At 40.2% G+C, this 26,832-nt stretch overlaps 1 protein-coding gene across 11 annotated transcripts in view; it reads right to left on the reverse strand.

Annotated features, from left to right (window-relative positions):
• Positions 1-26,832, reverse strand: part of BPTF (bromodomain PHD finger transcription factor) — an 83,432-nt gene that overhangs the window by 16,496 nt on the left and 40,104 nt on the right. For 5 of the 11 annotated variants that reach the window (XM_090061072.1, XM_090061064.1, XM_090061066.1 and 2 more), the window contains 19 exons: positions 26,086-26,441; positions 25,717-25,848; positions 25,016-25,145; positions 24,105-24,240; positions 22,137-22,391; positions 19,354-21,775; positions 15,895-16,019; positions 14,799-14,927; positions 13,867-14,017; positions 13,084-13,207; positions 11,220-11,472; positions 10,760-10,921; positions 9,132-9,283; positions 7,576-7,699; positions 6,762-6,988; positions 5,789-6,011; positions 4,625-5,529; positions 3,376-3,458; positions 1,535-1,760 (listed from right to left, as the gene is read on the reverse strand). In XM_090061072.1, the coding sequence (XP_089917198.1) occupies positions 1,535-1,760; positions 3,376-3,458; positions 4,625-5,529; positions 5,789-6,011; positions 6,762-6,988; positions 7,576-7,699; positions 9,132-9,283; positions 10,760-10,921; positions 11,220-11,472; positions 13,084-13,207; positions 13,867-14,017; positions 14,799-14,927; positions 15,895-16,019; positions 19,354-21,775; positions 22,137-22,391; positions 24,105-24,240; positions 25,016-25,145; positions 25,717-25,848; positions 26,086-26,441 (6,315 nt within the window). The remainder of the gene's footprint in view (positions 1-1,534; positions 1,761-3,375; positions 3,459-4,624; positions 5,530-5,788; positions 6,012-6,761; positions 6,989-7,575; positions 7,700-9,131; positions 9,284-10,759; positions 10,922-11,219; positions 11,473-13,083; positions 13,208-13,866; positions 14,018-14,798; positions 14,928-15,894; positions 16,020-19,353; positions 21,776-22,136; positions 22,392-24,104; positions 24,241-25,015; positions 25,146-25,716; positions 25,849-26,085; positions 26,442-26,832) is intronic. The other 6 variants (XM_090061073.1, XM_090061074.1, XM_090061065.1 and 3 more) reach the window with 5 other exon arrangements.

Here is a 26,832-nt window from a genome sequence, read left to right on the forward strand (position 1 = left end):
CGCATGGGGATTCCCCACGAGATACTTACGGACCAGGGCAGGAACTTAATGTCCGGAGTTCTACAGGGAGTCTGCTAGACTCTGCAAATCAGGCAGCTGTGGACGTCCGTTTACCACCCCCAAACCAACAGGTTGGTAGAACGGCTGAATGGAACGCTGAAGGGGGTGCTGAGGAGGTGTATACAAGGGCACCCACGGCGGTGGGACTTGATGCTACCGCTAGCCTTATTGGTGCTGAGAGATGCCCCTTCCGAGCCATTAGGATACTCCCCATTTGAATTGGTACTGGGCCACCAGCCGCGAGGACTCCTGCAGATTCTTCGTGAGAGATGGGAACAAGGCCCGACACTTATCAACAATCCCTCAAGATATCAGCAGGCGTTCCAACAATGGGTCCAGAATGCGCGAGAATTGGCCGCAGGTAATTTACGACAGGCCCAACAACATCAGAAGGAAAGATACGATGCCCATGCTAAGGAGCGTGAATTTCAACCTGGACAAAAGGTACCGGTCCTGTTGCCCACCTCACCTAGCAAACTCCTGACCCAGTGGCAAGGCCCCTTTGAAATTACACGGAGTTGGCCCAGTTGATTATGAAGTCCATCGTCCGGGCCATCCAAGACCCAGGCAAATATCTCATGTCAACCTATTGCGGGAGTGGCACCAGCCTGAGGGCTGGGCCGCTTTCATGACCAAGTTGGTCAAGAACTCGAGGTTACAAGAATCTGACAAGGAAAAGGAAACTCCCGAGTTGATGAAAGAGGTTCGTATGGGCACCGAGCTCACTCCGGCCCAAAAGAAAGAAGTATGGGAGCTCCTCGGGGAATTCCAGGAGGTCTTTTCAGAAAACCCGGGGAAGGTGAAGAATGTGTTTCACCCAATTCTGACGTTTCCAGGAACCATAGTTAGGGACCGATGGCAGCCTCTGCCGCATCACCTAACATCCGAAGTGAAAACAGAAGTAGAAAAAATGCAAGCCCTCGGCGGAGCCCCGAGTGTGACTGCCGGGGAACCCTGGGCCACAGGCATGCACGACAATTGACCCCGACACTGATAACATCAAGTCGTGGCAGGCGGGAACGGGGTCAAGGAGTCAGGCAGACAACATTTGCTTGGGCAGCGGCGGGAGCGCCGACAAGGGATAACTCCAACCCCACAGGGAAGAGCGGCCCGAGAACAGCTAGTCGCGTCCCGGCAGCGACAAACCTATTTCCTCTGGAGGGAGGTGAAGGTACAAGAGGAAGTTCTATCCCTTCCCTCACCCCACACATACATCTTACAAGTTGATCTTGTCCAATGAGACACAAGATTGAAAGTTTTGGCACACTGACTAATATGCCAAAACTATCTCAGGGAGCAGCAAGAAACAGTGAGATAAACATCAGAGGCATAAAAGTAAAGAAAACACCTGCACCAATCTGTGTACGAGGAAACCAATTCCTCAAAGCCTCAACAAATAAGCTGGTAAAAAATTATGGAAATATTTCCCCCAAACTAAAAAACCCTGCTGGTCATTAGGAGGAGCTGCTCTTACCTGCACTTCAATTTGTAGGTCTTTGTCCAGAAGTGCTCTTTTTTTCAGTATTTCAGCTTTCAGCTGTTCTTTGTGTTTGAAAAGCAGAGCTGAGAGCTTGGTAGCGTTCTGTTTGCTACGCTTCTGCTCTACACTCTCTTCTCGCTTCCGTTTCTTTGCTGCCTGTTTTTCTTCTTTATCTATCTTATCCAAAATATACTTCATCACTTGGTTACACACTATCATTCTGGGAAAGGAGCAAAAAACAGAACATTGTGCCATGCAGCCTTGTTGCCTCTTACAAAAGAGAAAATAGTTCATTATTACAGTTGACATAAATCAAAGGGTGTACTATTACATCTTAAAAATGGTAGTTAAAAGATAGATTTGGTTATACTAACAGAATGTTTGACTAATATCTCACAAGAGCATTTTATGTGTTTAGACAAAGAGACAGACAGACATGGCTCTGTTGATGGTTAAAGAACTGGCATACCAGTCAGACTCGACCCCAGCATCTATGAATCTATACCCATGGGACACTCAGAGTCTGGGATATAGGATACCCAGGTTGAAGTCCCTGTTCTGCCCATTCAAAGAAGAGTGAGAGTTTCCTCCCATCCTATCAGAAGTGACCAGTGAGTCCTGGGCCCAAAAAAATCCTTCCTGAATAAAAAAAAATAAAAATCATGTTTTAATCAGAAAATAGATTCTATTTTTCATAAAACAGTCAAAAAGAGGTTTTGCATTCTGCTACAGGATGAAAACCAATCCTGAAACCTCTCAGGATGGTGCAAAACAGACTCTTTGTCTTGCAGATAATTGAACTTTGCTGTTTTGACCCAAGAAAGTTGCAGCAGACCATTCTCCTCTATCTATACAGATCAATAACTCCCAATGTTTTCCTCAGGAGCAATCTGTTCTGCTCTTCTTTGCTATCTTATTGCTATATAGCCTGGTCTGTTTTGCAGTAGGTAGAGAAGCACTGCTACAAACTATGCTTGTTGGGGAGAGGAGGGAGGAAAGATGGCATTCCCAGGAACGGAGGTTGCTTGACTTTTTAAGCACAAATTACGATATTTCCAAAAATGAACTCTGACAAATTTCAGCCTTTAGTTTGTGAGCCTGTCACTGACTAGTCACTTCATTCGTTACACTGGATGAATGGGCAATTAAGTTGCATAGTACTATCTCTGTGACCTGATGTGAAGACCAAGGAAGACTCTGTAGTAGTTCCCCTTCAGTAGTTCTATTCACAAAATGACTGGATACCTGTGATTATTTAGTGAACTAACTAGATGGGTAAAGAGAGTCAAAAGGGCCACGGGAGAACACATGACATGAATGCTCCAAATATGCATTTGCCAGGGGTAAGCATGAAACCCCCACCAGTCTATGGAATAACAATATCTTCATTTCTCACTACTTTGGTCTACTGACTGGGAGGTAAAATATTAAAACAGAAGACAAGCTCCAGGCAAAAAAAGGGAATGAAATTAAGAAACCATAACAAAGGAGGCCCTAAACAAAAATGAAACACAGGCATAGCTATAATAGAACAATGTTTCCATTTCCCTTTTGAGATCCTCAAAGCTAGTTATTTATTTTGAGTTAATAAAGTAGAAACAAATCAACGTAAATCTGACTACAGTGGAATCCAAATGCTCATTTATTAGGAACGTTATTTCTAAATCGTGGATTTGTCAACAACTATTTGTATATCATTTGAAATCCATATTCAAATAGAAAAATCTCAAATAACCAGGCTCTTCTATATGAAAGGCTCATTTTGCTCAACAGAAAAGTTTTGAGGGTCCCATGGAAAAAAAGGCTCCATAGCTAACAATGCATTGTGTGCCTACCTTTGATTTTCCTCTCGTTCTGCAGGGGTCAGAGTCTTTTTCTGCTTCAAGTGCTCTATCACAGCATTGTGTTTCATCACCACCTTGAGGACAACACAAAATCCAAAACAAAACTTGAAAACTTTAGCTAGTGCCGCTGACAGCACTTGGGGAAAAAAATGGTACACTTACTTACTTGTCTAATTTTGTAAGTCCTATATTTACACTAAATTAGGGGTTTCAAATTAGAACTGGGAAATTCAATTTAATTTTACTATTTCTGGACAATGAAAGTTCAGTCAGCTTTACTTTTAGTCTGCTGCTCTTTGCTGTACCACAGGACTTCAGCCATATGGCAGCGGAATGCTTACTTTCACAACTTTTTCTTGGAATTCAAAAATACAATTAGGCTCTAAACTAATGCTTTTCAACCTTTTTTCATTTGTGGATCCTTAAAAAACTTTTAACAGAGGTGAAGACCCCTTTGGAAGTTTCAAATCAAGGTACCAACCCCCTTGAACCGCAAGTGTGGTTAATCACATACTTCTGATTGATCATAGTCATCTTCTGCAGACCCCTTAGACAGTTTGCAGACTCCCAGGGCTCTGTGGACTACAGGCTGAAAACCATGGCTCTAATGGCTTTAATAATATTCTAAAACAGGAGTTAATTAACTGAAGTCAGTTCTGATCACAAGATATTATACAAAAGACTCCACATTTTTTCTTGTTTTTTGTCTTTCTTTTGTATTATACCTAATACACATCTTCTAGTGTTCATTCCTCAGCGGTCAACAAAGCTACTGTACAAGCGCACCAAGCATTTGCCCTTGCATATACAACCTGTCTCCTCTGGACTAACACTGGGGCAGGATGACACCTTAGAAACTAACTTGTTCAGAGAGGCATAAAGCTTTTGTAGGCAGCAGCTTACGCTTCTGAATTTGCTACTCTTTGGTGCCACCCTGCTCTGCCTTCTGTGCAACTTCAGACTAACACAGCTAACTACCTCTCTGGACTAACACTGAGAATATTTTCCTAATAATCAATTACAATAAATTAAGACAAAGTGTCAAAAAGCTGTAAGCACTGCAGACTTCTCTTAATGGGCTGAACTAGCTTAGATCATTATAATGGCAAAACCCAATCATTTTGCAGTATCATTTAGAAAGGGAGAAAAATCAGAGACAATTCAGTTCACAACTTATCAACCTGATTAACGGCATGAGGTTACTTAATTTAAGGCATTCCTTTATTTCGGAGAACTTTACCTGTTTCTGGATAATGTCACTTTGATTAGAAGCTTGAAGGGTGTGTTCACGTTTAATTTCTATCTGCTTTTTCTTCTGCTGTTGCTCCCTGAGCTGCTGAACCCTCTGCAGCTGCTCTTGAACACTAGCTGCTTGAACCGTTACCACATTCTGAATTTGGTGAGCCTGTACAGGGCTTGTCTGCTGAATTTGAATAGGTAGCTGAAGCTTGATTTGCTGAGGAACACTGCCCTGCTGGGCCTGTATCTGAGCCACAACATGAGACTGAAGTTGAGAAAGAACCTGGACTTGTTGCTGAAGCTGAGGTACAGTAATAACCTTGGTTGGAGGCTGCTGAATCTGCAGCTGGGGACGAGATGGAGACTGTACAGTAACTTGGCTTAAACTTTGTGTAGTTGGAAGGGTCTGGACTGAAGTCTGAACCTGGGATTGGGGTTGTTGTTGCAGCTGAGCTTGAATCTGTATAGAAGTATGGGGCTGCATCTGAATCGGCTGTTGGGATGTAGTCTGCACTGGGGCTTGCTGCAGAGCCTGGAGCTGGGGCTGGGCTTGAATGACTGTCTGTGGCTGACTCTGGACTTGAAGTTGAGACTGCCCTGGAACCTGGGTCTGTGTAGGAGAATGAACGGCGACTGGTGATTTAGCTGACTGTGTCATGACAGGCTGTGCTTCTGATGTGTCTGGAGACTGAATGGATGTTGGAGTCTGAGATTCAGGCTGTGTCTGAACTTCAGGCTGAACTCCGGTCTGTGCAGTCTGTGGCTGGGCTGGGGGCTGAGGCTGAACACACTGTGTCTGTGCCTGCAGCTGGGTCTGCAGTTGATTCTGAGACTGGGGCTGAATTGGAGGCAGGACTGGTGGTGGTTGTGCCTGAGCTTGCGAGGCTTGTTTCTGTTCCCCTGTAGCTATGAAAGATAAAGAAAGTATTCTGTTCATTCCAAGGGCCATGTTAATTTGAAATATTAGGCTTTCTGCAGCCGACAAAGCAGTTTTCCTCCTAATGGCTTAACAGAGGTACACTGCTTCATCCAGAGCTTTAGCATATGATTTCTCAGCCTACAAAATGATCTTTAACTTAACTTAATAAAAGACATTAGCTGCCAACTATGTAAAATTACTTCAACTTAAAACCAGTGCTTTATGTTGAACCCAAAAAAATCCTACCTGATGTTGAAGTGGAAACTGTTGTAGTAGTAGTGCTGGCTGTAGTAGCTGCTGCTGGTAGCGGGGTGAAAAGAAACCTTTGAATTGTACCGTTTGGCATAGCTGCTTGCATTAGCTGTTGCCCTGGACCCGGTATTACAGTCATTCCCTGAGGGATCAGCTGTAACTGACCAGTAGTTTGTCCCTGTCCCTGAATTACCACAGTCAACCCTTGACTGCCACCCTAGGGGGGGAAAAAAAAAGTTATTAATGCCCCAGTGGGATAAGCCTGTGAACTGGGAGACCTAAGCTCTCCTGACACTGGAACAACAACGTCACAAATCACATCTCTGATGCATGAGTTCCATATTGCATAACAAAGCACCAACTAAAACATCCTAGCATTCCAGTGGCAGAATTTCAAGTCAGAAAATCACCTGAATTGCCCATAAAGGAGCAATGTATCATGTCTTAGAGGTTCGTATCAGTTGTACCTATTTTCAGCTGAATACTAAACTAGATCAGTGTCAATGACAGTTAAACTTCTGTCCATCGAGTCTGGCTAAAACCTTTAACAGAAGGGCCACAGTTGAATGTAACTTTGGGCATCTTATTAACCACCCCCAACCCAAAAATCAATCTTAGAAATCCCACCATCAGTGCAGAAGATAATTCTTCACTTAAAAAAGAGTCTCAGCTGCCTGTCAGATACTAGCAAACAGTATGATTTGAGGTCTGTTTATAACCAGACTCAGCATTGGAGAATTCTACTGATTTAAATAGTCCTTGGATACCAGACAATTTCTCAAGATCTTTACTATAAACAAACTGGATGGTGTGCTTACATGAATTTTCTTCAACTGAAAAGAAACCCTATGTTTAGTTAATGGCTATTAGAGCACTGACTTCTAATAGAAGCACACTGTACCACTGAAAGCAAGAGGTAACACTATTGGCATATCTTTATATTTGGAAGCTGTAAAAAATGGTTCACCTGTCCTTGCGTTAGCTGTGTAAGCTGGGCCATGGTAAGTTTCACTTGCCCCTGCTGGGGACGAGGGGTTTGGGGAGTTGAGGTTTGGGGCTGTATTGGCTGTGGAGGTGTTCCAGGAGCTGTTACAGTCTTTTGTCCAGAACTGGAAGAAGCTGTGCTGGTACTAGATACTGCAGTTGACACAGGCTGACCTCTGATTATCTGAGTCACCACCTGTTGAGTCTGACCTACAAGAGCAAATATGTGATGTTAAAAATATTTATGTTCCAACTTTTTTTTTTTTTTTTTTTTTAATTATAGCACACTAAACCTCAACTTCTTGTAGTAGTGGGGTATGAAACAAGCCAAGCAGGCATTCCAGTTTGCAAGGGAACATCTACCATAACTCGCTTCCCTGTGAAACTGACTAAAAAATATGAATCTGAAAAATGTTCAATGTGATGTTTTTTTCAAGGAGTAATTAAGTCAAACCTTCTTATCCAAGTGGCCATCATAATTTTGTATTTTAACTACTCAATTTTAAACATTGAGTATTTTAATAAAATCAGACTCTGAAACCCCATTCTTTGTATCCTCTCAGATGAAAGATTTGAGCTATTAAACACATCAGTAAGAATTTCACTCAGTAATACCAATAAAATTGATAATTGATCTCAAGCTGTTTAAAAAACATCCCTATCTAAACAGTACCTGCCAAATACCAAGTTCTAAATAGGGAGAAATTTTGGAATTGGGGTGAATGATAGAAAATGTTTATGGAGGAACAAACCATGGGTTTCACACACTGGAAATTGTAATATTAAAATTAACCTACTGGCTGGAAGAATACCTTGCTGCACCACTAGTGGTGTTCGAATGATGGTCTTCCCTAATGTTGACTGCTGAAGTGGTGCCCTTATTACTGTCATACCAGGACGGAGCGGTGTCCCTGGCATTACCTAGAAGCAACAAATGGAGAACATTTATTCAAGTGTTTAAAGACTTGCCTGCTAAACCTTACATTCCTTAAAATAATGAGAAGTGTAAGAATAAAAAGGTAGGTTCAACCATTTACTTCTTGCATGCCTTAAAGCTCACCAAAAAACTCTGCCATAATCACTCTCTTCCTAACAGGACTCTATGTTCTGAAGATGTGTGTTGAGTTTCCCCATTAAAACTATTTCCCATAAGGTGTTACTGCAGAGACCAGCCTGAAATTTTAAAAAGCAAATAAAAAAAATCCCTACGAAGAGCTCCTTCCAGATGTGTTAGTATTGTTTTTGAAAAAGGCTGGCAGACTGGTGAAACCTGAATACAAGTTCAGCCTCCTCTTTAGATCAGCAACCAGCAAGGGGATACTGAATCCAGGAGTCAGATGAATAGATATCAAGACCAGAAGGCACCAGTATGACAGTCTGGTCTGACCAAGCATAGCACAGGTCAGAAAACATGACTCCATTGTTTCTACATTAAACATGAAACCTCTATTACAGATAGTCTCTCTTTTGGAAAGATCTCTTATCTTGATTTTAAGATTTAAGGCAATAGAGATTCCACCCTGTCCCAGGGTTAGTTATTACCATAGAGTAAAAAAATTGTGCCTTTTTTCAGGCTGCATTAAACATGTATTGTGCACATCAGGGTGTCAAATATACAGCCTGTAAGCCAAATCTGGCCTGCAGAGCCATTCTGTCCGGCTTGCTGGATTATTGGCGAGTCACTGGAAGTTGGAAGACATGCTCTGCTGAGAATCTGGAACTCTTGAGCTCTGGTGGACATGGTGAGAGGCAAGTGAGAGCTGATACAACCTCAGCTGTTCTCCAGCTGCTTCTTGCTCATTACCTCTGCCATGGTGCCAGCTCCTTGGCTGCTGGTCCCACCACTGTGTGCTCTGTGCCAGAGCTGAGCTGGGAGTAGGAGCTGAAGTTGTGCTGTGTCCCCCATCCCAGAGCTGGACCTGTCACTGTGCCCTGGGCTGGATCTGGCTCACAAGGAGCCCCATGGTTTGGATTTAGCCCAGGGCACAAGGCAAGTTCCACACCACTGGTGTATACAACTTAAATGTTTATATGAAAAAAATTAAGCATTCATTTATCTCATTAAAAGCCTACTTTAATATCCCAACATTCTATCACACCTGCAGTATGTTGAATAACTATCACAGCTTTTACCTAATCCAGTTTAGTTTCTAATACACAGCCCAGAAATCTTCAATGCCATAAGCGTCTATGATCATACAAAAAATGAGAAATATGTCTCAAAAGAGAAAGAAACTGATATAGTCATCCCTTGGATTAAAAATATATAGAAGATAATTTTGTTTGCAGATATGCTCTCATAAGATGCAATGTATTCATACAATAGCCCTTGTAAGAAACAGAAAGACATTACTTGTGAAGTTGTTGTTGTTCCTACTGTCCCTGTAGTATTTGGCCGAATAGTTACAGTTGCTGTCCTTGGCTGGAATGAAGTAAACGTTTGCTGATTTGCACCTGTAGTCGATGGAATGATACCCAACACCTTTTGCTGAACTTGAACCATACCTAATAAAAGAAAAAGGTAAGAATCCATTAATATGAGAGCTGCCCGTCACAATAATATGCTAACGCTGAAATTCAGTAAGCCTTCTAGTTTTTAGAACACACCTTGACAGACAGGCCCACAAATCTCTTGGCAAAAATTTCATGTTCTACAAGGAAGAAGCTTCACCACTTTTGGGAAATACAAATCCCTTTATCTTGTCAGGGCACTGACAAGTACTTTAAACATTTGAAGAAAGAAAATTTCAGAGGCATGACCCTCCAACACTGACCTTTACAGAGAGGCTACTGTGCAATATGGTGCCACAAATGTTGTTCTTACACAAATATTAGGTATTAGTCTAGTCTTTCCTGCATATAAATAGCCTAAAGGACCAGCTCTCTGGCCATCTGAATTGCAGATCATGGGTAAGAGCGCTCTATGCTCACAAGAAAGTTCTACTCACTCAAAGCTAGCAGTTTCTTCATAGATGAAGCAAAATGAACAGAGGATCAGGTATGTTTAATAAGGGATATGAAACCTGTCATCTCAAAATATTAAGTCCTCTTTCCCAAGGCAAAGGAATAAAAGGGAACCAACACTACTCAGCCCATCACTAAAACTGAGAACAGCAGGTTTTTGAGGTACAACTATTTACAACTGTCAACATGTATAGGCAACTGTCAATCCTCTAGATCATGGTGTATGCCTAAGAGGTCTAGTCACCAAGACCTTTGATGCATACACCTAGGCAACAGTACGAAGGAGCAGAGGCTGCCCAAGACCTACCATCCCGCCTTTAGATCACTGAGATAGAATCCAAAGGCCAGATTGAGTCCAGATATTCTGTGCCTCAATGGTTGTAGCTTCTGCCAGACAGTAACAGATGAGAACTGCTGCTGACGGTCTAATGCCTCAGTGAGGAAGCACTTCTGTCAGGGTGATGTCCCCAGCCTTTCTCCAACCAAGGAGTACCCAACAAGGCAGTAGGGGCTGGGGGTGAGGCACCCTATACTCACCTTACTCTGGAGGTTGCAAAGTTGTAGCATTTTATAGGAGCTCCCTGCCACGATAGCCCCACCACGTTGCCACCAGGCCTTCCAGTTGGATGCAGTTTACGGTCATACCGAGGACCCTCACAACAATTAGTTATTAAATAGCTAGTTACAACAATGCTGTTACAACACTTTTGCAAAATTTTGATGAATGCTTTTTTGATGTCTGGTTTAGAATTAGGTTCTTGAAAGACCTTCTGATTTAGGTTCTTTTAAAAAAAATAATCAGAGCTTCTAAATGAAATTTATGGGAAGAAACCTACATTTTTGTCCCTAAAAAAAACAACTCTGATCATTTTGAGGGACAGCAAAGGAAACACTCCAGAAACTTATCCCCCCATTTAATTCAGAAACGTAACGTTTTATTTTACATCAAAAAAATGTCAATGCCATATCAATTTAGCAAGTTGGAAGATGCATGCCAAGTCTATTTTCTTCCCCTACCTCCTTGAGTTGATGGCACATTGACAGCAACAATCTTGCTATTTGCAGGAAGTGGAAGCTTTGTTATCACTTTGCCTGCCATAGTTACTGGACTGCCTGAGATCTGGAACGTCTGTCCTGTGCTGGCAATGGTTGTGGCTGATGTGGCAGGAGTGCTGGTAGCTATTAAAGTACACGAAACAGTTAAGTTTCAAATCAGATAATTGTTTTTAGTAGTGAATATGATTATTTCTTAAAGAAAAAGCTACTGAATTATTATAGAGCCACTTTTGAATATGCCACATCATTTTACTCCCATATTTGTTTAAAGGTTCACTGTAACAGTGAATTCATACAGAGAACTCTTCATTGTAAGTTAATGCGAACGTTGGCACAGGTCAGAAACAAACAAGCCAACAAACACTTTCTAGCCATTTGGAGTACGAGCAGTCTCTGAATGAAAGAAAAGCGAATAATTTACCTGATGAAGACTGGCCTTGTTTAACCCAAGTAGCAAAAGTCTGATGGAAGTTTTTGCTCTGCTGGAATGTTACTGTAGCTGGAGAACCCACTTTAGTAGTAAGCACAACTTTGGTTCCAGTGGGAACTGGGCCTGTTAATGGGCCTACCATAACCTTCTGTGGAGCAGAGACAGTGGTTGCAGTGCTGCTAGCTGTAGTGACTGTAGTGGCTGCACCTCCTGTGGGTAATTGCTTTTGTTGCTCCAGTCGTTTCTACAGAAGTTAAAAGAAAAACTCAATAAAAGTACATTTAAAATTAGCACATTCTGCAAGAAAAGTAAAAAAGAAAAGTTTTTTTTTTCCTACGTAAAGATGAGGCTGGCTAGAAGTTTCTAGAAATTAAATTAGAGATTACTGAAGTAGAAAATATTACAGATTGCTAGCAAACTACTATTACTAATGTACAAATGTAGTATTGAATTTGCCCAAGTACCTCCCTGTTTGTAGATCAATGATTTCCATTGTGATATAACAGCACAAAATATTACTTTTGTAGCATTTTACAACACAATCCAGCATGTTTATTTAAAATAAAATTAAATTCAGTATTCTCAGATGAGTAATCTGAAACATCTAAAAGGTAAAAAAGATTTCTCAACACACAAGTCTTTGAAATACCTACTTTCATAATGGACACATGCATGTGCATCAGAGAGAGATGCAAACCTACTACTACAAGGCTCAATTTTTAATTACTACTGGCATCCTTAAGTTTAATTTTAATGGCAGCTGTATCTTGCCAGTGGAAGCAAAATATAAGAAAGCCAAGAAATTACCATTCTAATTTATGCTGATGAAGCTTAATCAAAATACCAAGATCTAACATGTTCTTCTGATTGTAAGCCAATTTTTAGCCCACCAGGTTCAACAATCTTAACAAGTGGTAGGCCTTCTGTCCCTGTGACAGTTCTCATTGCTTTTTATTTGAGAGAAATAATTAACTTAATAATGCCAACTACACTCTGACACTTTTTCAACATTTTGCAGAGATTTTTCATGCCAAGCATTTAGCTATTTGAATCTTGACAAGACTGCACCAAAAATGGGTAAAACTGTCCACATTCCAGCATTTTTTCTTTTTCTTGTTACCTATAACTGAAAAACAGCAACAGCAGAGACTATTAGAAAACAAAGTAACAAATGTTTACAGATTGACTAAGTGACTGGTATTCTGTTTTGTGCTTAGAGTATTCTAAAAAGTGTAACTATGATATTAAACACTAACAATGAGAAGTGCACCATGGGTAGGGAAGACAAAAAGGAAAAATGAATCTAGAAGAGTTGGACAGTTCTCGCTAATATATTAAGGAAGCAAAATATGAACGTCTGACCAGATCCTGGAATTCTAAGTTTTGTAATTAGTAGGTTAAAACTTAAGCCTCCACAAAACAAACGCCCAGCTTTTGCTCCATTTTATCTTGGGAATAAAGTCAAATCCATTATAGTCAGTTGTGAGCTATCGTTATTTTCCATCAGACAGGTCTCCCCTGGCAGCTACCATTTCATACCCTTCTTTCAGAAGGGAAGGAAACCATCTTTTTGGAGATTATCTACATTTGGTATAGGAACTAGGAAGGCAATTATAAACAAGTTATGATGTAGAGGGTTACATAAGAATACTGAATGTACTAAATGTAGCAAGTGTTAAGGTTTAATATGCCAATGAAGTCTTTTCAGAAGGTTGAGTTCACATGGAGACCAGAAAACAATCATAATTATACTTGAAAAACTGTATGAAACAGGGACATGATTCTCTGTATTTGAATATATGCAGACTAACAATGCAAACTTGTTGACAGGTGGGACTACTAATGGCTCCCCCACCTGCTGGGCAGCCAACCGCTGTTGTTTTAGCTGAGCCTCCATTTGGGCCTTGAATTCCTCGGCCTTCTTCTGTTCACTAACCTTAGCCTGCTGTTCAACTGCCTGTGCCTTTTCTTTTTCCACCCTGCCAGGAGATACACAGAGAGAAAAAATTACTATTGCACGCACAGAAAATAAAACCCCTATGGGCTTTCATTTTAGCCAGGTTGACTAAATAGGGTGAGCTCTTTGAAATATTCTGAAGTGAAAGACTAGAACACCTTACAAAGAAACTATTAATAAAGATCGGGTCTATCAGTTTTGAAGCTAGAGCAATCACCGTTCACCAACAGTGCAAAGCAGGATTCATTCTAATAGAATCTAGGTGCTGTTAACTCTTCTTCCATGTGGTCCTTTCATGGGTATATACTTGGGGACTTTGTTCAATGGACATTCACACACCGCATTCAAACCACAGAATGATAGAACACATTTACAGTTTCAGTTACTAATGTGGTTCTCTTAGCACACAACATTTGCTGCTTCCTAAATCAGTCAGAGGCAGTTTGCCTAGTTGTTACATGCTACATTACCATAAAACTGATCCAGGCAAACCTATCAACCTACATAATACTTTAATTTCTGCCACCAGAAATACTTTGCTTTTGCAACTTTTAGTTCACGGATCCTTTACAAAAGGACACAGAAAATAGTAAGTTCAAGGCACCTACCAAGAAACAAAACACATTCGTCTCATAATTCATACTGCACACAAATTGCAATCCTTCATTTTTTTTAGTTTACCTTTCAGCAAATGCCCTGATTTCCCATAATTCCAATTCTTCCTCTGCTACCCACGTTTCAATTATAACAGGGCCTGTTTGCTTTGGTGTTTCTGGCCTCTTTGGCCTTAGTGCACTTGATCGAAGGCCCTTCCTCTGAGGTGTTGGAGTTTCTTTAGGAAAAGAAGGCAAAACCCCCCCACGTATTAAGCTCAACCATGAAATAAAGTGCAAATGAAAAATTAGAATGCATTGCCTTTTTTTAAAAAAAAAAAAAAGCAGGTTCTTACAAACAGAAGCCAATTAAGGTAAGATGTTCTAAGCGGCAAAACTCCCACCGACTCCAGGCAGCTGAAAACTTTTGAAAAACGTATCCTTAACTATTTAGCGAAGTTCTTTGAAATATCACTAAAGACAGGGCATCTATAATAAGCAAGAAAAGTCTAGGAGCTATTTTAAACTAACAGAAAAGGGGACTTTGCAAGACTATTACATTTTATAGAATCAAGATGAAACTATGCTTATGTCTAGTGATAAAGATCTGAATGGGCATGTTTGTTTTGTGTTGAATGAAAACATACAGGTATTGAAAATTCAAGGAATATAGATATATGGATAAAAATATGCTTGCATGCATTTTTCCATCCTTGATTCAAAGTTAAATACCGTATACTATCATATGGTGGGTTAGATATGTAGCGAAGTTCAAAGTTGTTATGCTTTTTAATAAAGTTAGTATGTCCTGCTTATAATAAAGACTTACTTATACATCTTTTACCTTTCAATAACAAATTTAACAAAAATCTAGATTAATTTGTTTCAGCACAATCAGACAAAGTGAACACTTCATATCACGCTATGGAATACTAGCCTTTCTTTTGATGGCCTGGATTAAGACAACAGACTGTGGCTGTTTCTGGAAAAAATATAGTAAGCGAAGATTTACAAACGTACCTTTTGGAGCTTCTGGTACACCAATAGGGCAAATTATTTTTCTGATACAGTACTCGGAACGAATTCCATATGGGCCAACATCTCTCCGCTTAATTATTTCTGTAGTTGTAATTTCGGTTTCAGATGTTTCTACAATAATTTAGTGCCAAAATCATTATTAATAATAAAAATGACCAAGAGACTCTATCAGAAACAGAAACTTAAAGGAAATAGTAGAAAAAATAAATTTTATCTGCTATGAATTGCAGGCAACCCTAAAACAATTACTTGCGACACTGCTGTTTTAAGTGTCTGTACACACAAGCTTTGTTTTTTGCATCTGGATTGTGGCTGGGATGGTCTAGGTGGGGACGGTCTTGCTTTGAGCAGCTGGCTGAACTAGCTGACCTCCTGAGGTCCCTCCCAACCCTAGCTTCCTATGATTCTATGGTTTTTCCTTGAAATGATATCAAGGCATATGAGCACATGACTCCTGACTTATGTATAGAAATCAGGCAAGGACAAAAAAGCAGTGATTTGAAAATGAGAGGCACAAAGAACAAATCAAGGATCATCGCAATTCCTTTAGACTAAGCAAATAAGGGCTAAGCAGCTAACATTAGTCTCTCAGTGTTGTGATCAACTCTCGCTAACCAAAAACCAGATTCAAGTCAGCCAAAGACTGGAGGTGCCATTATCAAAACAGATCAACCATGATTCGAACATGGACCAATCTTGAATGCAGAAGATGACTTGGCTCCACCCCTGTAATGCAATACCATCATCAAAAAGAGGGGCAAAATCAAGGTATTGCTGACTTCCGTGCAAACAGGATCTTGTCCAGGGCAGAGGAGATTTTTTTCTGGAGCAAAGATGGTAATTATAAGCTATGAATTTAGAAGCAAGCCTTGGTTAGATTTTCATAATAACCTAAACAGGAAATAAGATTGTTTGGTAAATCAATTCAAGCCAAGCTGGTCAAACAACAACTGGTATACATCGGTTGCTATTTGGTTTAATTTTCAGCACATTAAAGATAACTGAAGATACCACTGGCATTCCGAGTCTGGCAAGGTGAACTGTAACCGAGCAAGCCAAAAACTGAAAGCAAGTCTACCTGTACGTGTAGTTCCTCCGCCAGGTGGAGCTTTGGCAGCCATATCATCCCACCGTAAGCTGGCCCACAGTAACCTCAACATAAGGCTCACTCCAGCCAAAGATTTTACAGTTTGAAGTCGATATCTAGAACAAGCCACAAAGAAGAAGGAAAAAAAAAAAATCACAGGATATCAGTTATGTTCTAAAATGAGAATGCAAAACTTGAATTTTTACCCAAACCAGTCTCTGCAGTTTTCTCCATTTTACCTTCTCAGAATAGAAGCATGGGCATTTGTAATTCATTCTGTGCCTGCAAAACTGTTTTGCCTGCATACTACTTTTGACCTTCAGGAAGCTGTTTACTGAATTCAACAAGTAAATCAAAGCTATGCGTCCGGAGAGCCCACACATACTTTACCACACAATGAGACAAACTTCTGTATCAAGCACCCCTAACTTTTGTGGCATTGTTCACAGATTGAATCCTCACATTCCCATCACCTGCCAAAAGGCATGTGGAAGAGATGCAAGTTTTAACATTCTGAAGTGTAACCAAATAGGAAGTATTTTTATCAGACATCCTACCAGGTCGCGATTAGGAAAACCCAAAATAAAGCTTTCCACTTTTTCATCAGTAAACTAAATAGGACCATCTCTAGGATTTCTGTAGTAGACTTGCATTTAAATGCTCCAAATGGAGAAACAGTGAACACTTAACATTACTCGAACCAAGATTAAAGTAAGTTGAAGAAGAATGCATATGACCTTTCTGTTTTGAAAGCGGATGCAGCGAAGCACTGTCACCCATTAATGACACTGCAGAAGACCTACTGCTTATAAAAAAGTTTCTGCAAGTTTATTCTTATATGCGACAGAAAAAAAAAAAAAAGAGAAAAACCATGTGCAGCCTCCCTTCTCAAGTTGGTAAAGGGTATATGTGCACAGACATACCTTGTTTTAGGATGATCAGCTTCGGAGAAGATTGGGAGTGATCAAACATTACTGATGTGGAGAGGATTTTGTCAAAATGATTGGGAAGCTGAAGCAGCATGGGAAAGTGACTAACTGAAAGTGCCTTGCTTTGAAACATGTCTAAGAATGAAAACTTACAGGACTTAGATGGAAAGGAGAGGTAAAGAGCAGCACAGGATGGACAAGTATGACAGAATCCTAAGCAACACCTGACAGCCTGGGAAGGATCCAGATTTAAATTTATTCAAAAATGGCTATTAACAGTAACTTCTACAGCTGGATGGAGTTTACCTGAAGGTTACTGAGGAACATGTATTAGAAACCTCTCATAAAGGTAGCTGAGAAGTTAGCTGCATTTCTGTAGGTCCACTTTTTCTGCAGGAGTATGTAAATCCCTCCCAGGCACAGAAATGGACTTTGTAATTCACCTCTCTAGAGAAACAATTATGATGTATAACATATGCAAAATAATTTTGATTCCAATAAAGTGTCAAAGCCTGTTCTTAATACTTAAAGGTTTTACAACAGTAGATGGTTTTCATGCCAAGAAGTAACTAGGATTTTCTGACTAAAAGACTGAACCTGCAATGGAAATACTTTTTGCCTATTTGAGTGGGAGAATGACCATGCCTTTAAGACAGGGGTGCTCAACCTCTGGCCCATGGGCCGAATGCAGCTCATGGAGCCATGGTACCTGGTCTATGGGGCTCCCCACAGGTCAGGACATTTAATGATGGGAGAGCAGTGCTAAGAAATGATGCCATTTCCTGCCTGCTGCCAAATCTCCGAGCCCATCAGGGCTAGGTCAGGTTCCCTTCAACCACTGTGCAGGCAGATTGGGGTCAGGCCATACCCTCTTCCCTGCCACACTGCTGGATCAGGACCAGGCCACACGCATGTCTTGCTCCCCACCCCGCCACACAGCCAGATCAGGGCTGGATCTGGCCCACAGACACTCAGAGTACCATCCTTCCAGCCCCAAGTGCAAAAAGGTTGGGCACCCCAGCCTTACGTCTAGTGTGGTCATCTGGAAAAATATGAAAAATTATGCGTAAGCAGCAAGATTCACAATACACCATGTGGACTCATTTAGATTCAACTATACAAAGGATTTTATTTTCTTGTATTACAAAAAAAATAGCACTCTCAAATTTCAGGAAGATTAGGAAGTTGGGGGGGGGAAGAGGTACCCAAGCTAATTCACCCCGATGAAAAACACTTACTTGAGCATGGTCATAGCCATACCGCATCAGATCACCTCTTACACTTCCACAAGCCATAAACATACATTTTAACCTTCACAGAAACTAGGTACGCTGAACTTTTTCCTTACCATTTCCCACTGCTGCACTTTCAACTGATGGCATTGCCAGCATAGTCTAGTTGCTACTGTATTAAGCATCACATCTAGTACAGACAAGGTCACCACCTAAACAAGGAACCTTATTATGTTCATATCAGTCTGTCTTTCTCCACAAAACATAAGCATATAGACCAAAGAAAATTTATACAAATGCAGGTGAGCCACAACCATGTTTAAACATTGTAATTTTAGCAAAGTAGGCAGGGCTTCAGTCAAAATTATTTTGTTCAAACTTAAATTATTCCAGATGTTCACTAAGTATTGATAAAGCCAAGGCTCCACTTCCACCTGTTTTTAAACAGAATCAGTTGCAATTAAATCTACTTCTACTTCCCCTGCCCTACCTCTTACTTTCTGCAGACATGCCCAAACAATGATTGTGTTACAGTAAACCTGGCTAGGCTGTGACACTTCTTAAAATCTTGTTTGGATCTACAAACTGGAGGTTCAGTACTCATGTACACAGAAACAAAAAGTAACTAAGGGTATGTCTATACTGCACCACGTTTTGCTGAGAAAAGATAGCAAAGTAATTTGGTTGCTAGGCACGGTTTAGCCATGACAGCACAAAGCTGTGGGAAGGCTAATCTACCTATTAAGAAATAAACTGTCCTCTATCTGCTAAGCTCAGTTTTGCTGGCCAAACTTTGGAGTGCAGGAACGCTCAAAGCTCTTTTGCAGCAGCACAATCCTCCATTGCTGACCGTTACTCCATCTCAGGGAGCAGAGTCAGGCTCCTGCCACCACCCAGCAGGCAGTGGAAGGAGCATGGAGACCCAACAGATAGTCAACCTCGGCCCATTCAGCAACTGGTGCCCTCATAGAGTTCACTTTGAACTCTGGCAATATAGGCTGTAATGGACGTGGATAAAGCTACAAGAGACATACTGCTAGGCACATGCTCTGGTGGCCTGGTAGTGATGGTGGATGTCTGCTGCCACGTGGCTGATGTCCACTGCCAGAACACCAGGCAGCAGAGGAAGCCATAGCTACACAGAGCTCCATGCACCTTTTGTTGTTTCAGTGGAAAACCCCCCAATATAAAAGCCAGTATAAACACAATACACAATACAAGACAAAAAATGCTTTGTGTGAGCAACTTCAGCCCACCTCAAGTTTCTTTTAAAAGCTAGAGATACATACCTCCAAGTGATACCAAAAGTTGGTCTTGGGGATGGATAGGGCCAGATATCCACAGCAGGTTTTGCATTGTAGTTGAAATAGGGAACCTCCCTAATACCTCCTTTCCTGGCCAACTTTTTTAAGTCATCGTTGGGTAAAACGAATATGCTCTTTTTACTGCTTTTGGTAACAAATTTTCTGTAAGATGGTAAGGCAGTTCCAGAACGAGCCTTTTTGGGTTTTGAAAATTTCATCAACTTCACTTTGTCTCTTGTGGAATACTCCTTGCTAACAGTCATGGAAGTCACTAGCGTGCCTTCTGGCGTAGTCAAAGAATCAGTGACGGTTGTTGTAACCACCGTTCTACTACTACGCTCCTGAACGGAGATGACGTCAACGTTGCTGTCAGGGATTGGCGAGGTTAGCTTAGTGACAGTGGTTGTGGTTGTTACAGTAGAAATGGCACAATTTTCCGTGGATGACACCACCGTTTGCTTATCATCTCTGAACGGTGACAGCTCTGCTACTTTAAATACAGTTTTGGATTCTGTGGAAACAGTTGATGTTGTGGTGGTGGTGACCTCCGTAATAACAGTTTTTATTTTATTGTCACCGTTGATGTTGTCAACTTTGTTATATGTCTGCAGGCCATTCTGATCGGTGAAGTCACTACTCAAGCTAGATTCTTCGCAAGAAGTCACAGGTGAGGGAGCAATATTTTTATCCTCAGGAGTTTCGGTTTCCATGCATTCTGCCTCATTGCCCACGTTGTTTTCTTTACAGAAAAGCTGTGCTGGTAATGAAGCACCGTCAAAGCCCGCTCTTTCAGGAGAATGCTGCTTTTCGCCAGTATTTTGCACACATTTGGGCACTTTGTCTGGAAGCAGAAGATTTCCTGGAGATTCGTCACCTACCTCCATTGAACTCTGTGAACATGATCTAGTGCCCAAGCTGTTTTTTTCATTTGTGTCTTGTACAGTGATATCACCATTCATGAAAGGCTTCACAGAGGAATCTTTAAGAGCCAGTGGTTTTATTTCGTGTTCAGGAATGGATTTACTAATATTATTGACTTTTGGTTCAATATCACTTCCTGCCTTAGTATCAGAGGTATCTTTCATTAAACATTCATCATTTGACAATACTTTAATCTCATTGTCTTTTCCATTAATCTGAAAAGCTGCTGATTTATCTTTTTCTACTGGAGTCTCTGTTTCTCCATTCCTATTATTCTTTTTATCAGTAATACCTTTCAGATTCATCTGATCAAGACATTTGTTTATGGTACTTGCCTCTAGTTTCTGTTCCTGACTTTGCTTTTCACCATTGGCTTCAGTAAGTTTAGAGTTCACCAAGTCGTCACTAACATCTGTTCCATCCATATGCTCCGGACTCTGACTTTCAAGTGTTTCTTCCGAAGGTAGCATAGTTTTTAATGGTTCTAAACTTTTACTGACTTGCTTCCGATTAAACAGGACCCTGTTTTCAGATTTACTTTCAGTGTTTTTCTGAGTAATATTTTTTCCCTCATCTTCGTGAAGGGACGCCAATTCAGAACAGCTTTTCAAGGCGCAGTTGTTTTCTGGATCACAGACTTGTTTTGCAGAATTTTCTTCTGGCTGTACTTTTGCAGCAATGGGCAAAGTATCATCTCCTTCACAGCCACTTTCAGTGGACGGTAAGGAGTTTTCACATACAGTCTGAGACACTCTTGTATTAGGTAGTTTTTGTTCTGAGGTTTTTTCATTGTTTTCCAAGATACCGCAATTGTTCTTTTCTTCCATATCTGTTTGTTTTAAGTCATCCATGGGGGGATTCTCAGTCATTCTCTCTTTAAGAATTCCTTGCCCTTGACTTTTATCAGCAGCCATAGGCTCAGGACGACTTTCTTTAGTGTCACTCTGATTCTCAGAGCAGTGATCAGAGGCTACATCTTCTATTTTTGAGAGTCTATTCAAGGAAGGTAAAGACGGTTGATCTGGCTCGCTGGTATTGGTATGAGAGACACTGCTGGTTGGCAAGCAGTCCTGAAATGAATCTTCAGTTTGGCTCTTACCTGAAACATGAACTCTATCTTGGACAGAGATGTCAGTCTGGCTTCCTTCTTTTAATTTACTTGTTTGTGGCTCATCTACGGGTTTTTGTGGGCTTAAAGATATATTGCCTATAGATTTAGCACTAGCCTCCAACTTTATTCTTTCTAGGCGCTGTTTTTCTTCCAGTGTAAACTGTTTTACTCTCCTTTCAAGTAGTCCATCTAATTTTGATGATTTTACTTTCCTTTTGTAGCACGTCCTTAAATGAAAGCCCTGGCTGACATTGATTATATCTACTTTAGAATGACCATCCTCATTTGTTGTAGACGATTCAAGTTTTGTGTCATCCACTTCCATGGGTTCTTCTTTGATGATTTTATCATTTTCACACTCAGTGTCTTTTTCCACTGTGAACAATAAATATCAGAATCAGTAAAACCTACTGGTAATGAAACAATATCACAACAACTGTTTACATTTTTTCATTAAGTGTTAAGGCATAATCAGAAACATCAAGATTTCATAAGTCACAACACCGTTGCAAAAACCCAGGTTGTACAAAAGACAGTAATTAAAACTACCCAAGTGACTGCCTATTAGTAAATGATTGGCACAGAATTTACAAACACCTTTGCCACAGACAAACTCAAAGTTAGAAAGAATGGCCAGAAGATTTCTTGTGTTACATTGTATTTTATATATGGATAGCTTATATGGCACATATAAAGGCTGAACTATTTTCAGATGTGAAAAAAGTGTCTATATCACCTTTGTCTTTCGCATGATCTAGGTTTTCAGAATTGATATCAATTTTCACTTTTTCTTCATGCAATTTATTTTCTTCCTTTGGTTGGACTTTCCCCAAGATTGCAGAAGTTTTCATTTCTGTTTGGTCCTTTGCTTGTCGATCCTGAGAATCTTTTATTCTGCCTTTCAAAGAATCAGTCTCTATTTTTACTTTTGTTGTACTTTTTCTTTTATCCAGTTCACACCGATTTTCAATGGTGACATCATCATTCTTTGCTATTAACAAATTAATGAGAAAGTTTTAAATATTTCTGCTTGCTCAGAGTCATGTATATTTTGTTGTGATGCAATAATTTTCTTCTTGTTTTACAAGCATGGAGTAATTTTACCTTTATGCTCTCCTTTCCACCAAATTAACCAGTGTCATGGTTAAAATGCAAACACAGAATCCATCAATTGAACAATACATTCAGTAAGAAATTTAAATGTACATAAAAACAAGTGTGCTGTGAAGTCAACTCTTGATCCTGCTGAAGGAAGTAGGAAGGAAAGACGAACCCTCCCCCTCTGTGCAGCACTGGTCAGGCCGCAGTTGGAGTACTGCGTCCAGTTCTGGGCGCCACACTTCAAGAGGGATGTCGACAGCATGGAGAGGGTCCAGAGGAGGGCCACTTGTATGATCAGGGGACAACAGGGCAGGCCCTATGGGGAGAGGCTACGGCACCTGAACCTGTTCAGCCTCCAAAAGAGAAGGCTGAGGGGGGATCTTGTGGCCTGTTATAAACTAGTCAGGGGGGATCAGCAGGCATTGGGGGAGTCGCTGTTCCTCCGAGCACCGCCAGGAGTGACCAGGAATAACGGTCGCAAGCTGGCAGAGGGTAGGTTTAGGTTAGGTATCAGGAGGTGCTACTTCACGGTCAGGGCGGCTAGGGTCTGGAACCAGCTTCCAAGAGAAGTGGTGCAGGCTCCTACCCTGGGGGTGTTTAAGAGGAGGTTAGATGAACATCTTGCTGGGGTTGTTTGACCCCAGTACTCTTTCCTGCCACGGCAGGGGGTCGGACTAGATGATCTGCTCAGGTCCCTTCCGACCCTAGAAACTATGAAACTATAAGGGGGAAAGTTGCCCTATGGGAGCAGAGACAAGCTCTCAGATACAGATTTTAAAGAGTAACTAGTGACTTTAGGGAACTGATTCGGAACACTTTATAAAAATGAATCAATTCTCAAAAGCACTAAACCTCTGTAAACCAGGCTTCCTAAAAGTTATTTGGATTGGGCTCCAAAAATTCATTAGTTACTTCCTGAAACTTTGAGTCTGTATGTTTTAATTCCCAGATGGGTATTATCCAATTGACTGATACTCTGTGCTTGATATCACAGTGGCTATCAACCAAATTCCTGAGACAACAGTAAACTACCACAGCAATTAGGTGTGCAAAACTTAAAAAGGCAGCGTCCATTGTCTGTCTATAGTTAAGTACAGCAGAGAACCTGTATTTTTTGTGGGTTCAGCAAGTCCCCCCTACAAACTCCCAAAGATAATTTAGTATCTGTAAATTCACCCACCCTAAAATGTAGGAGGAATCTCAAGATTCCCAAGAAAACTGTTATTCTAAATAAAACTTCAGATGACTAATCAACAGAACCAAGTAAAACTTAAATTTGGAGGCAACTAACTGCATGAGAGCCATTTTTCTCAAGTCTCCTGCAGAGAACAGTTTCCCCTGTAGTTTAAGCTGTGCTTTCCATAGTCATGTATATTCTATAAACTGTCCTAATCTGATAAACTGAGCCAATTTAAATTCCAGGACACTGAAAATAGGTTATTTAAAGAAAGACAGTAAAATCAAATCCTAAAAATGTACCTTACCTGGGAGTTTATTTAGAATAAAGCCTACATAGCTAGGATAATTCTGATAAAATGACCTGAATAGGCAGTTAATTCAGATAGTGCACTATTAATTCAAAACAAAGAAAATTTACACTTACTTGGTAGTAATTTTCTGTAACTGACATTAGTATTTCCGGGTAATTTAGGCACAAATCTATGAACATGTGTTTTACTAATCCAGCTCCAACCACCATAGCCTGTTACTCTATATTCTTCTCCTTTTTGTTTCCAAACCTGTTAAATACATTACAGCATTAATCCTTTTTAAAAATATAGCTGTTCACCAAAACCTGTAAAGGAAATGGGCTTAAAGAGGAGGAAGTACTGCCAGATCACAGGATACTTTGCACTTGCACAGCTTTTTCATGTATATGTGATATTAGGAAGAAAGCAAAATGTCTTGAAATAAGATTTAACACACACATCAATGATCTAAAAGAAACTTAACTATGCAGCCTCGGTTTTCATATTCTGAAATAACTAAGTCTGTTTATGTCCGTTAGTCCATAAACTATGTCTATTGCTATCTATAATAGTCAGTCTGTCCAACATAAAAAACAAGTGCTGCCTTTGCCTGAAAGACTGACAAGCAGAAGCCAGCAACCCAATTCCACGATAAATCACAACTGAGAGAAAATAAATAGATTTCTATCATAATCTTTTTCATTTCACATTTCTTTTAATTAAAACTCAAGATTTCTCTTTTCAAAGAACAACACTGTATTCACCTAGATATTAAAAGGGTTGTGTTGTGTATCATAAATACAAGTGTCAACTTGGTCCACCTCAAGTTTTGAGGTCCAGAAATAATACCAAAAATGTAAGGCCAAATTCTGTCTTTAAATATTTGGACAGGCTCACAATGATATTAAAGGGAGCAATGCACAAGCCACAAAGGGAGACATTTGGTTACTAACATCTTATGTCTGAAATTCAATTGTAAAAAGGACAAATAAGCAGAAATAAAGCTTTTCATTACTCCAAGACAAAATGCTAAACAGAAGTGTACCTGATGTTTGATAGGGAAGGTATATTTCACCCAAGTAGCTTGCTGCATTGTTTCTTCCTCCTCTTGTTTTCTTTCCTTTTTTTTCACCTTTTCCTTTTCCTCTCTCTCAATTGCTGTCATTCTGTGTAATCTAATACATGAAATTTGGGAAATATTAAATAGGTAGCATACTTCCATATTATGTAACAGTTTGAGAGCAAATTAAATAATTTGAACAATAGCATACATTGCCCCTTTGAATAAATTTTAATATTTCAATTGAGGGCTAGAACTAACAATAAAAAATTAAGTTAAGGAATGATCTAATCATCTGTATTTCATTATCACATCATTTTGGTGAGTATTTAAACCACTGCAAATACAACTGATTGAAACAGTATTCAGTATTAGAAACATGAGTCCCACTCCTATGACAAGATGAGAAGCTTCTCTCTTCACTGCTGCTTTCTTGGACTTCCCATTCATGTCACTTTGAGGCTGAGGCTTAGGTAATAACCTGGCTGAAGAAAAGGCTTTTCCTGAAACAAGATAATTCAACTAGGCATAAATGTCCATAGAGAATTTCAGTGTCAGGTGTTAGAAGAGAACATTTCATTTTTAAGGGGCGTGTGTACAAGCAGTCATGATTCTTAATCGTTTTAGGGAATCTAGTGGCTGCAGAACAGAGTACTGATGCTTAACATTCATAAGGATTCTCTTACCTAGTGTGCCCCAAGGACTCCCGCCAGATTGGCAGCATAACAACTGGCTTAATTGCACACTCCAGTATTGCGAGAGCCAGTGCAAATTCTCTAGGTTTACTACACATTTGGACAGCCTTAATCCAGTTAGACCTACATTTGAAAGAATACAAAATATCCTGGGTTAATGCCTGTGCGCAGTATGTCAGTAAGTTTTTAAATTAGACTGAGTAAACTACATGCTGATGTCTTCATAAAAAGGCTGAGTAGCTTTAGTCATTCCTTCGTAATAACATGCAAGCAAATTTCTTCTTTGTTTATGCAAGTGATATGACAAAGTAATGTTCTTACATAAAACTGTGCAAGCTGAAATATTTAATATTTCTTTACCTGTGTGAAGCCCAGTTGGGATGAAGGAATGATGCAGGGATGTTGTTCTCTAGCTGAATGATAGTTAGCCTCAAAGTGGATATGGTAAGAACCTTGGACCCATGTACAGAGCCATTCCATTTGAACTCTCCGGCAGGAGTCAGACAAAACTTATGTGAGAGGTGCCGTCTCTTGTCGTGGTCTTCTCTATGCTGGTGTTTGTTCAATGCGAATGAATTGGTGGCATACTGATTGTGATACACACGGTACTTCCCCTCTTGCCCCAACTTGAAATAATTGTTGAGATTTCCTTTCATCACAACTTCTTTCTTGGCATTCAGCCGGGAGACTTCTCCTTGGGTGTTGACCACAAGAACCTGATTAAGTAAACATTTTTAATTAATTCACCCATTTAAATAATTTTATTGCATTCCTATTTATAATGAACAACTCCTTAAGCTGTCTCGGTACATTATTTATCTCCAGTGAACCACAAATATGATTACAGATTGCCTTTGGGAGTATTAGATTAAAAAATTTTAGCCCAGCCACCCATGTGATAAATACAACCTTTATTACTAAATTAAGAACTGTAGCAAGGAAATTTTAACACACTTGATCAAAACCTGGGACAAAAATGCATGTCGGCAGTCTACACATGTATAACAACCTACTCCATCACTGTCCTGAGCTTCTAAATGAAGGGAAGGGGCTCTCCTCTATTCTTTTACTGTTGCACCCATCAGTAATTCAGAAGTTACCAGCAAA

Source organism: Crocodylus siamensis, chromosome 8 (genome assembly GCF_052110815.1).
Source record: "Crocodylus siamensis isolate JL-2025a chromosome 8, ASM5211081v1, whole genome shotgun sequence".
In the NCBI taxonomy this organism is placed as follows: domain Eukaryota; kingdom Metazoa; phylum Chordata; order Crocodylia; family Crocodylidae; genus Crocodylus; species Crocodylus siamensis.